Source organism: Limulus polyphemus, unplaced genomic scaffold, assembly GCF_000517525.1.
Source record: "Limulus polyphemus unplaced genomic scaffold, Limulus_polyphemus-2.1.2 Scaffold25, whole genome shotgun sequence".
NCBI classification, from domain to species: Eukaryota; Metazoa; Arthropoda; class Merostomata; order Xiphosura; family Limulidae; genus Limulus; species Limulus polyphemus.
In genome coordinates, this window is record NW_013665635.1 from 1736709 (window position 1) to 1749979 (window position 13271).

General features: G+C 32.8%; 1 protein-coding gene across 1 annotated transcript in view; it reads left to right on the top strand.

The window, feature by feature from the left end:
• Nucleotides 1-13271, top strand: part of LOC106459041 — a 54850-nt gene that overhangs the window by 22024 nt on the left and 19555 nt on the right. The window contains exons 2-3 of the mRNA XM_022385685.1: nt 7342-7472; nt 12394-12484. Of these exons, the coding sequence (XP_022241393.1) occupies nt 7342-7472; nt 12394-12484 (222 nt within the window). The remainder of the gene's footprint in view (nt 1-7341; nt 7473-12393; nt 12485-13271) is intronic.

A 13271-nucleotide genomic window follows, 5' to 3' on the forward strand; every position in this document is an offset into this window, starting at 1 on the left:
ATTTCTTTTATAATTTCTTTTATAATTTCAAGGTCTAAATAAAACAGGATTTTGCCGACCTTGAAATTCGCTTACTCTAAGAATTGATCTGACACGTCTGAAGGCTCAGCTCAGGAGTTGTTATTTTCACCTGGCATGTTGCTTAAGTGTGGAGAGAGAGAAATCGGACATCCAGTTTTTCCATTTTATGTTAATGGGACCTTTCTGTGGATATGAATGAAGTGGTATTCTGGGAAATCTTAATGAGGCCTGACGTTGTAATATAATTCTAGGCAAAGCTTTTTTTTTAAGTGCAATTGTTATAGTGTGAACTGGGGTGTAGTTTTGATATGCTTGAGTAATGGGAAGACCTTTGACTTCAGATACAATAAACCTTTATTTCCCAACGTTTGCAGCGTTTTGAACTACGTATTGCTCAAAGTATGAGCTTATTCTAATATTATAAAGAAAGAATTATTATAAATGTAACAAGTTAATTAAATTATCAGTTTCTAAAATATATATATATATATATAATTGAGTCAAGTTGTAAGTGTTGTACACTGATATGTACATTAATATAAGCAAACTGAAAATGTTATTTTCGGTGAAGGAAGGATGATTACAACCACCATCTCTTGTCTATATTGACTTTAGGTTCTTCCTCCGTGATGAGGGTTGTTTCAGTGTACTTTCTTTTTTTGATGTCTTTGCTACAAATGTGTTGTTAAAAGGACAACGTTCACTTACTAGTGTAGGTTCATGGTTATTTAAATAATGTGAAGATTCACTTGGTGTTTAAACTAGTCGGAATTAATATGTTGTCAGGTAGATCCGCTCATGCTCTCGAGTCAGGCTCGAATCCATGCGATACCACAAAATATACCCCAACTTTAAACTGTTGGTGCGTTATAACAGTGACAGTAAATCCCTTATCGTGAACTATGGGTGCTGATGATTATCTTGCATTCCCTCTGGTCAGTAGTTCAAAATTGGAGACAGTGTAAGATAGCTTTAGCAACTTTGGTTTGAATACAAAATAGAAATATTTTCATGAGACGCAAGCTCCATAAAAGAAACTTTCGCAGCATTTTCTACGCTAATGCTAGTTTTTTATTTTTGAAATAAATTTTGGAAAACATAAATCACAATGATAAGAATCAAAAGCAGACAAGGCCTTCCCATTCCAGGATGGTAACTTGAGATTGTTGTCTTGGTACTTAGTATTGAGCTTGATGCTCTACAGGCGTGCTCTTCAGAAGTAAACTATGCAAAATGGTAATGGAGCACATTTATCATAAAGAGATAACAACTGATATATAGAGATATTCTAAATGTAAGTGCCTGTTTGTGCTTGCACGTTCACCTCCAGATATAAAGTGTTGGAACAACAAGGGTACTTTTCTTGGCTTTAGGTCGTAAATAACCAGTGGATGGAAAATCGTGAAACTACCACCAGCTAAATAAATTCTTACGATTAAATAGCTTTTCAGTTAAAAACTAGTCTATTAGTAATCGTAATGACGCATTTGTGTGGAAACAATCAAGCTTTACAATTAATCCGTCCTCGTGCCGTAAGCTTTACAATGCTCAGGTCTCAGTATTCATGGATTGTGAGACACATTAGACCTTCGTGTGAAAAGAGCTAATTTCACCTGTGATGTGACTCAAAGAAGCTTGAAGAAATAAGAATTTGGTGCAACGAAATTAGAAAGCGATGCGTAAAGTGATTCCTTTCGCTATTTTATAGTTTTATGTTCGGGAATAGTGCTCATAACAAATGTTTGCTTTGAATGAGTAATGCGCTAACCTTATTAAGACATCGAACGCAATAAAATTTCTAAACACAACTTGATACAAGTTGTTCAAAGAATACAAGAAACAAAGGATGGACGAGCATTACCATTACAGTGGCAATAAACAAACGATCTTTATAAAGTGTGATTGGAAATATTTTACACTTTATTTGAAATAATACATTATGAAATTACATATATATAATATTTGTCACTTCACAATATAATCGTTCTATTTAATTTTCATGATTTGTGTGCACAGGTTCTAATAGTATCTCTAATACATGATTATATAAATCGTCTAAGCATTCTATTTGTTCATCTCATTACAGAGATGCATAAAAATTATATGATTCTAAGATAAGATCAATAAATTGATTTGAGTCTAACTAAATAATGCTATATAACAGTAGCTTTTTTTATATTAGTTTTGTTTGTTTTTAATTAAGCACAAAGCTACACAATGGGCTATCTGTGCTCTGCCCACCACGGGTATCGAAACCCGGATTAGTGGTTTGTAAGTCCGCAGACATAACGCTGTGCCACTGGGGGGCTTTATATTAGTATATATATATATATATATATATTAGTATATTAAATTGTATGTCGTAACGCACCAATTATTTAAAATTTCAGTTATGTTGACTCATTGTTAATTAGGTTACCAAATACAAATATTTGGTAATATAGATTAGTAACTTAACTTTTATTTCTCATGAAATTAGTATATTCGTTATATATATATTACAAAAGAAAGTTTTCAAATAAAATATAACTATGGAGATCAGAGTCATTATTTGATGCCAGTTAGAGTCTAGTAAGGCATCAGTTTTGCTTTAGATGTTATTGTGCTATAGTGAAAACAAAACAAACATTAACAATTATCAACACAAAATGCACATTATACAACAATTGTTTAAACTTGACAGGTAAAAGACCACAGGTTTAGACACAACCTTTCTTGGTTTAAAACAGTTGACCACAAAGAAAGTAGTTAGCCAGCGCCCTTGTTTGCTATTAGAATAGTGAGATTGACTGTTATAATTATAACGCATCCACTCATCAGATGAAAATGAGGAGCATATTTAGCAGCAAATCTCGGCTCGAACCTGGATCTTTTGAACTTTAGCCCTAGCATACTAGCAATTAGAATATGACTAGCTCGAAAAGACATTATAAAAAGCCTTACTCTCAGAATTCAATGACGGTTTCGTTCGGTTTGTGCTATTTAATGCTAGATTATAAAACTTGATCATTATTGACACTTTTTTTTATGACAATGCATACATTATGAAAATAATTTGTAGTTTAAGTTTCTGATTCATATTTATAGGGGTTGTTACATAATTATTCGCTATGTAAGTAAGTAAGCCCTTAAAAAGGATGCTTAACACTAATTAATTAAAACATTTATAATTAATTCATTAATAATTAAATCATCATAAAAAGGATGCTTAGCAATAATTCATTAAATCATTTATGATTAATTCTTCCTAAAAAGGACATTACATTTCATTATCATTAATTAGTCCTACAATAACAATACGATAATTAAAACTTACTCAACCAAGTGTTTAAAGATTTTTAGTGAAATAATAAATTATCAAAAACATTGTTTTCCGTACAATGATCACAACATACATTTTACCAAGCACACAATATATGACTATATGTTTAATTCGCCCTAATACGGGCAATATCATGCAATAATTAAAACTTATACTTTTTACAACAATTTACATCGTCAATAAAACGCTTATTATGCAATAACACTTTTACTAATTTGTGACAAAATAATTTATACGTCTTACTTTATCTCATGTATTAACAAAGACAGACTTTTACATACACTTAATTACTGTTATTACCATAAGAGTTTAATAAATATACTGTGACACCACTTCTACAAGTCATCAATTTCAGCCTTCCATAAGTTAGTTTGCGCTAACTGGTGACACTTTATTGAACTATGAGATCATGGCGGCCTAGCAACGCGTACCTAACGAAAGCGCTCGGGTTATAGGGTTTTTATTCAGTTCTATCAAAAATTTCTCTTGTTGTAACTTTTGGAACTATGACGTCTTCATCTTTGGTGACATCACCTCTCTCCTGAGGCAGTCAATCAGCGCTTGTGTCTCGAGTGCAATCAAATCATCATAAAAAGACGCTTAACACTAATTCATTATTTAATCAATTCGTCCATAAATGACTTATTTAATTAGTGACTAATTATATTCTTGTTGAGACATGTATTGTATAAGTCATGGCTGCCTAGAAACATCTTTCTACTTTGTGGTAGGATGATTTAATTATTAATGAAATAAGTAATGAATTAGCGTCCTTTTTTATGACGATTTAATCAACTAATGATTTACTTAACTATCGAATTGATGATTAATTATATTCTTGTTGAGACATGTATTGTATGAGTCATGGCCGCCTAGAAACATGTTCTCTACTTTGTGGTACTGTTACGTAATCATCCATTATGGCCGCCTGTCTGGTATCGAACTATAATTTCAGCCTTCAATAAGTTAGTTTGCGCTAACTGGTGACATTTTGTTGAACTATGAGATCATGGTCGTCTGTCATGGCGGCCTAGCAACGCGTACCTAACGAAAGCGCTCGGGTTATAGGGTTTTTATTCATTTCTATCAAGATTTCTTAAACCTACGTACTTTTCTAACATCACGAATATATATATATATATATCAGAAGAAATGTCACACTTTTATTAGGAAAAGTAGAAGGTAAAAATAATAAACGTAATAACAAAATTCCAATTCGATAAAAATTCATTTTTAACAAACAGTTGTTTTTCGAATATTTTTGCACATTATTTAAATATCATTTGATATCAGTATGTGTGTTCGTGATCTGACTAATACGCACACACACATTTATATTTACCATATTACTTTTACTGGTGATTGCTACAGCGTAAGATCTGTGGTGGAAATAGGAATTCTTCCTTGTATTTTTTTTCTTTTACTTCCGATAGTAGCGTCACTTTCAACTGCGATAAAGAACTTATCACATTTGATCTTGACTTTCTTGTTTCTCTTCTTCCCATGTTGTAGTCAACTGTGGCCTAACTACACATACTAATGACTGTGATGGCAGACTGACTTGCTGTTACGATGCTTACCGCAACAAAGAATACAAAACAATAAAAACTCGTCGCTGTTTTACGACGAACATTGTATCGTAAAAAAGCATCGTGAGCTTCATAACATGGCTTGTTTGTTTATTTTGAATTTCGCGCAAAGCTAGGGGACGGCTAGCGCAGATAGTCCTCGTGTAGCTTTGCGCGAAATACATAACAAACAATTTTTTTAAATAGCTGTGATAAACATAAATCTGAAAAAAAAATCATTATAAATTAAATTTGTTTCAACTTTTGTTGGCGCTTATCGCTTTTGTTGTGTCTTATAAAATAGAAACAATCTGACTGGTATAATTGTAACTTTAATAAACCAATTAAGCCTAATAAATAAACCTAATAAACCAATTAAGTACCACGAGACCAAGTTAATTTTGAGATTGCAGAATGTCAAAAGGGAATATCAAAATAAAGGCTTGAGCGCTAGGTAATGATTTTTATACATCTATTAAAATGTATTTATTAAACTGGTAAATCAAATCGTTCCAGAAGCAGAAAAAGTGTGATTATATATACGAGGTTATAAGTGGGATTTCTAGGAGTTAGCAATTTTAAAAGCGAAAGCACAGTCAAATAGCAAACAGAAATAAGTTAATGCTTCGATTCACCGGTGTCTGCTGTTTATGGAGAGTCAAGTGCATTGTTAATTGAAATTTAACAATCACTCATGAAAAGGTACACATTCATTCGCAAGAGTATGATAATGATCCCCTATAGTTCTTAGGTTAAGCACCAGAGAATCTAAGATAATTTTTTTATAATAATGCTAAACCTTGTCAGATTTTTTCAGTACTTTCTTCACTTAAGCACCACCCCCCTCCAATGGTATGTCTGCGGACTTATACTGCTAGAAACCAGGTTTCGATACCCATGGTGGGCAGAGCCCTTTGTGCTTAATAACAAAGAAACAAATCTTCACCGATAGGCCTGGTGGTTAGGGCACTTGAGACGTGATGCCTAAACTCGTAACTGAACATGCTCACCCTTTCAGCTATGGGACCGTTATAACATTACGATCAATACCACTATTGATTGATAAAGAGAAGCCCAAGAATTGTTTGCCCTCCCTCTAGCCTGTCACCTCAAAATCAGGGACAGCTAGCGCAAATAGCCCTCGAGTAATTTTGCATGAAATTCTACAGCCAAACAAATAATCTTTAATTTCATGCTCTGTTCATTTAAAGATCTTTTGGATGGAGTGCGAATAACTATATGAGAGTAATTGAATTGCAAGAGAAAGCACACAATTGTATTTTATATCATTAACTTTCGACACATCTATTTTTTGGTTATTGAATTGTTGAATAATGAATATTATATTCAGATTATACGTCGAGATTATAAACAAAAGCATTTAAGAAAAAATAATTGTGATCCACTCTTGCAAACAAATGTCAATGTGGGACAGTGTCTGAAATATAAGACAGATCTGTTAGTTTATGTTTAGCTCAGAAACACTTCAGAGGAATAAGTGATACTAACCATTCCCAACACTAAGCCTTTTTTTTCATTAATTTGCACCATTCTATAACAAATGTAGCTTCTTAATCGATTGAATACAGCAACGGCTTAAAACTTTAAGTTATAAACAATGGCTAATAAAATATCTTAAAATACAGTGAAAAATGTTATTCCACGATTTCAACAGCAAACGTTTTACCTATACCTATACTGTTTAGCATTTGTAAGAGACAATTTAATATGATCTACACATTGTTATTTATGAGGGTATATATTTTCGTTTCCTAATATAATACGCACATTGTTATTTATGAGGGTATATATATTTTCGTTTCCTAATATAATACGCACATTGTTATTTATGAGGGTATATATATTATCATTTGTTAATATAATCAATACTTTTCTGTCGTGATCTATCATTTAATTGACAATTTAACCTATATTTTGTGTTAATGACCTATAAAAATTTAAATATGATACCTTTATCCTTGCTTTCGTATACATTATTATTCTTACACTTGATACATTATTTTATATGATACCATAGTATATATTTTTATGATATATATTTCAAGTGATTTTATTTTCGTAACCATTACTTCAAAATACATTATATTTGACCATATAGCTATCAATGAAATACACTTCTTTAATAGAAATACATTATATTTGACCATATAGCTATCAATGAAATACACTTCTTTAATAGAAATACATTATATTTGACCATATAGCTATCAATGAAATACACTTCTTTAATAGAAATATTTCTATTGTTTTCTAAAAACGTTGAACTGTCTTCATTTAAACGAATTTTAATTCGCTATTGTAAAAAGGTACGACCATGGCTTCAAATAGACTGAGCTTTGAAACTCATGTTATTTAATGTACCTATTAACCCTAAGAAGCTCTATGGAAACATTTTTGTGCTTTCTAAAGGTTCGTGTAAAGAAAGATTTGGTCAAAGAAAGGATGTTCCGGCAGGATGTAGAAATACGTCTCAAAGAGGCCGAGTCAGAGAGGAGGATCTGTAGAGTTAATCTCATCAAACTTCAGCGAGACTTACAAAGGTATCATTGTTTGTAAAATGTCCTTTTTATTATAGTTACCAGGGTTTATCACTTATACAATTATTGCGTAAGGTTTTCTTCTAAATTCATATACTAAATAAAGTTCGTGAGCTTTCTGATTTTTGTTATCCAAATCTTTACAATACAATTTTGTCTCCCGGTGGGACAGAAGTAAGTTTAGGGGCTAACAACGCTAAAATTCGAGGTTAGACAATAACTCAGTGTAGTTTTTCTATACAAGAAATAAACAAAACATTATAACCAGTATAACAACCGGTTCTCGCAAAACAGTACAAGCAAAATAAAGCATGCTACAACCAGTTCTTGAAAAGTAATATTTTTTTGTTTTAATTATAGCGTAGCGTCTATTCAACTAATTTATAAAGAATATATATTTTACAACCTTTTAACGATGACTTGATTATAAAATGTTGTTGAGAAAATGTAAATCACTTGCCTAAAACAATTCACAAATATAATGATGTTAATCGTTTGCTGAAAAAAACATTTTTGGTCATTTATTGCTAAATATTGTAAGAACTGACCATGAGAATAATATAAAAAATAACATTTTTTAATACAAATGAATCTCGGCGAAAAGTACATATGTAGAATCAATCGCACTTTTAAGAACGAAGTGAATATTCTAATTAATACAATGCCATGGTCCTACAATAGGCATGTTTAGTACAAATATATTTGGTTCAGGGTGAATTTCCGATCATTTAGCAATGCAATGTTGCCTAGGATACGGTCATGGCCGGAGTGTTATATATTAAAACCTTTGGTTTTATTGATGTATTTGTTGTTAAACACGAAGCTACACAACTGGGCTAATTCATGATTACGAGGAACCCACTTGAATTAAATAAATAAATAAATATATAGCTGAGACGACTGACTTGCGACGCTAACAATTGGGTTTTTGATACCTGTGGTGGTCAGAGCACAGATTAGTCCATTGTGTATATATATAATAAAGACAGCTGATATGAGTATTAAATTTTTCAAAATTTAAAACACAAAACAAGTAACACTGTTTCGACCTCTTTAGGTCATCATCAGGTTAAGAATAACATTTGAAAAAGTAACTGTAATTGATCACGTGCCGTGAGGACGACAGAAACTATAGTGATAATACTGTAGGGGGCGTTGCATATATTTAATGTATTATATGTGGTAGTTAATATTTAAGGAAATGAGGTTTTCTCTTCTTCCAGTTACATCAATGAAGCTTCCCTTACACCATTTAACAATCTCGCTCAAGAAAAATCTTCTTCTGAAAGGCTTTAATGCCCCCTGTGGTTTTAATGCCCTAAGTATGGAGACTTAGGACGCTAAAACCAGGGTTTTCTATACCTGCGGTGGGCAGAGCACAGATAGTCCAAGTTAAAACCGCGTAAGTCTCTTAAACTACAGTGCCTTGCAAAATTGTTCACCCCCCCTGCAAAGTTTCCTCATTTTGTTGCCGTCTGAGTTTGCAATCATGAAACTTTCAAATGGGACTTTATATTTAAAATCTACACAATCTACTCCAAATGAGAAAGCTAGAAACCGCTGATATTATATAAGTAAGTTAGATTTACAAACAACATTAGAAAATTTTCAATTGCATAAGTATTCAACCCCTTTGCTACGGCAACCATAAATCAGTTCAGGTGCAAACGATTAATTTGAAAGGTCAAAAAATTAGTGGAATGGTTTCTGCCTGTGTGTAATCAATGTGGTTTAACTTGACTTCAGACTTCTGTTCAAGCCACAACTCACATAGTGATACGACAAACCAACGATGAAGTCCAAGGAACTTTCGAAACAAGTCAGGGATAAAGTGGTAGAAAAGCACAGATCAAGAGAAGGTTACAAGGAAATTTCGAAATCGCTGATTATCCATTTGAGGGCGGTGAAGTACATCATTAAAAGATGGAATGTGCTTCCTACCACTAAGTCGCTACCCAGATCAGGCTGCCCTTCTAAACTAAGCAGCCGTAAAAGCAGGAAACTGGTTAGGGATGCCACTTTGAAGCCAACAGTGACTTTAAAAGGTTTGCAAAGTTCCATGTCTGAGATGGGAGTCAGTGTTCATACATCTACAATATCCCGGTCCCTACACAAAGCTGAATTGTATGAGCGAATGACAAGAAAAAAGGCATTACTGAAAAAGTATTATCTTAAATTTCGTATGGAGTTTGCGACATGTGGCAGAAGGTTTGTATGGTCAGACGAGACAAAATTTAGCTCTTTGGTCTAGATTCAAAACGTTATGTCTGGCGCAAGCCCAACACAGCACATCACCCAGTCAAAAATATCCCAACTGTTGAGCATAGTGGTGGCAGAATCATGTTATGGGGCTGCTTCTCATCTGATGGACTGGGAAACTGGTCAGCATTGAGGTGAAGATGGATGGTGCAAAGTACAGGCGAATTCTAGAGGAAAGCCTGCTTGAATCAGTAAAGTAAAACTTATTGTCACGAAAGAGGACTGTCCATCCCCCCCAAAAATATATAACTATCATTACGATAAAGCTGGGCATTTGTTTTCAGAACGTTAACACGATTATAGACAATGATTTTAAAACTGAGAAAGGCTCATAAACCAAAATTTCACAAGCTTTCAGTGAAAAATAATTTCACGAAAAAGCTGGTAAAAGAAACTGGAATTAGAGAAGTTTCATTTAACCACATACTTTTCATATCCTCTGATGCATCTCAATGGCTGTTTACACGAACAATTAGAAGCCGACTTTCTCGTACTGTGAGGAGACTGTGGAAAAGTTGTCAAGAATATAGGCTAAGATTGACTTCCCAGAAGCTTGTTATGTTAGAAATTGCGGTGTCAAGCAACAGTGTGCAATCGTGGCCATTAGATTAAGCACCATCGATGATAGGTGAAGTAGTTCCAAGGGCGGAACGTGACGTATAATATCATTCTAATAAAATGTGATTAATTTTAATATAGCGCTAAAATTTCACACACACATATGTATATTGTTACTTGGATAATGTTAAGTAGTTTCTTTGAAGTGTTTACTTCACTTTCCTGCGTTGCGATATTTTCTTTTAATCTTAAGTAGGCTCGTGTATTACTGTTACTTGGATAATGTTAAGTAGTTTCTTTGAAGTTTTTACTTCACTTTCCTGCGTTGCGTTATTTTCTTTTAACCTTAAGTAGGCTCGTATATTACTGTTACTTGGATAATGTTAAGTAGTTTATTTGAAGTTTTTACTTCACTTTCCTGCGTTGCGATATTTTCTTTTAACCTTAAGTAGGCTCGTATATTACTGTTACTTGGATAATGTTAAGTAGTTTCTTTGAAGTTTTTACTTCACTTTCCTGCGTTGCGATATTTTCTTTTAACCTTAAGTAGGCTCGTGTATTAAAGTATTACAAAACAAAATTTTGTAGACAGCTTAAAAAGACAAAATTGTTGTGTTAGGACTTATTCATATCTATGTTTCTTTTTCACTCAATCCATACATTCACAAACAGGTAAACACAAATCCTATCTACAGCACATTGAAAGTAATTCTACGAAGGAGTACAGTAAAAATTGTTAAATTGTTTAACATAATATGCATCTAAGAAAGATTACTGAGCAGTGATGCACCTTTAAATCCCTTACTTAAAGGGGCAGGGTTAACTCAGTGATTAGTGTGCAGGGCTGCAGAACAATAGGTCCAAGGCTCATGCCGCTGTGCCGTTGAAAACCCTGCTCACTTTTAGCTTTGGGTATGTTATAAGAGTGTTATTTGGTTTAATGAGTTGAACAACGCTATTGTGGTAGTAGTTGCTGCTGACTACCTTCCTACCGCTCAGTAGTTTTAGGAATATTTAACCAGGCTATTTAGTTCACGTGTTGCATAAGGTGCTGCTAGAGTCGAAATATTAATATTATCACTTAAATATAATAGATTAGAATATTTATTATCGTTTATTATCCGCTTTAGTTCCTTCTATTTAATGTTTACCCAAAAAGTTATTATGCTAAATATGACTGTAGGTAGATACATACATTTCTTTACCACGTGTCCATGACTGAAAGTGCTACAACTATGCTATATTTTTTGCCCAGTTCTAGGTATAACACATAATAACGTGTGGCATATTATGCATACGACTGTGTATGTCAATGTCAATACACTTGTGTACTGCCAAATTTCACCAATAATTTCCTATTTTAGTTCCATGTTATATTGTTGCGTTTTAGCGTGATATTTTTGTTTAACTTGAAGTTTTTAGTGATTATATTTCAATGAAAAACGCTATATCTAATTAAAAATTGATACTGTTTAAGTTAGCCCTGCAACTCTTGAATATATGAGCATTTGTTTGAAAAAATAGAACGTTCATCTTGCGTCGTATTTCTACTAAACGACTCTGGCAGTGGCAAATATTCTCTTTATGTACGCTAAGACTAGTTGTATATATAAGACACAACGATTTGTAAGCATAATAAAATATTCTAAATACCTACTACATGTCGTTGTGTCTTATATATACAAGTCTCTCAATGTATTTTTGTCCATTTGCGTAAGATATAGTGGTTAGCATTTCAGGCTGCGGGTCGTAAAGTTTAAAGGTCGCACCGCGATGTCACTAAATATTATCCCATGCTCCGCACTTTCATCTTTGGGTGCGATATAATATTCGCAGTCAATCATATCATTCTGTGTTACTCTGGTTAATAATTCAAAATTAGGTACTGCTGTACGTGAACCCTAAGGGATTTTGACGTGTCCGTTTTGCACATGAACGTATAAAACGTCACGCACGTCAAAAATACTGAGTTATAGCCACCCCCCCTAAATTATTTTGACCTGGAATAATTATATTTGTGTCAATAAAAAAGTTAAAATATATCGATATATCGAGGGTAAAACTGTAATGTATATTTACGTGTTTCAGTTTTATTTTTTCACTACAGGATGGAAGACATGGTGAAAAGCATGTTACATTTTAAGTCGCAGTTAGACCAGTTAAGACACGAGAAGACAACTTTATCTGTCAAGTACGAGGTAAGAAATTTTACATTCAAAAACCTTTATTTATTACAGTTTTTCATTCGTCAGTGCTTTCTGGGTATTAATAGATGATTTGTATCAAGAAAAACTAGAATATTTTTGATATATTATATATATATGTATATAAATTCCTTAAATAAAGGGAGTTTCTTATTTCAAAATGTGACTGTTTCTCTTATTTCTGCCTGTGAATTGTTATCTCGAGTAAAGAAAACTTTGTGATTGGTGGAGATGTCGGTAAAGTTGCTGCAATATCTTGTATTATATGTTTTTTTTATTAAGTCTCCCTCTTGCTTGTTCTCGGGTGTGTACTTTCAGCTTACTTTTACAGTTTGCTGTTTTTTCTTAAACTAAGTTTTTTTCCGTGATTACCTGAAGTTGAAGGATAATTCAGAATATCATACTTTAGAGAAATAAACATGTTGTTGGGTAATTACTTAATGCTAAAAATATATATATTCTATACGATAATTAACTCCTTTAACAAATCAGTTTTGATTTTAAAGAAAGCCTTTGAGCTTCTGAAAACACAGTGTCCTACGGAAAATATTTACATTTTTCACCAGTTGTAAAACATTTTCTATATGAATATGTAAACCATTTTACATGAACATGTAAAGCATTCTACTTGAAAATGTTAATGATTCTATAAAAGCATATAAAACTTTCTCTACATGAACATGTAAAGCATTCTACTTGAAAATGTTAATCATTCTATAAAAGCATATAAAACTTTCTCTACATGAACATATAAAACATTCCTTACTTGAATATGCCCCCC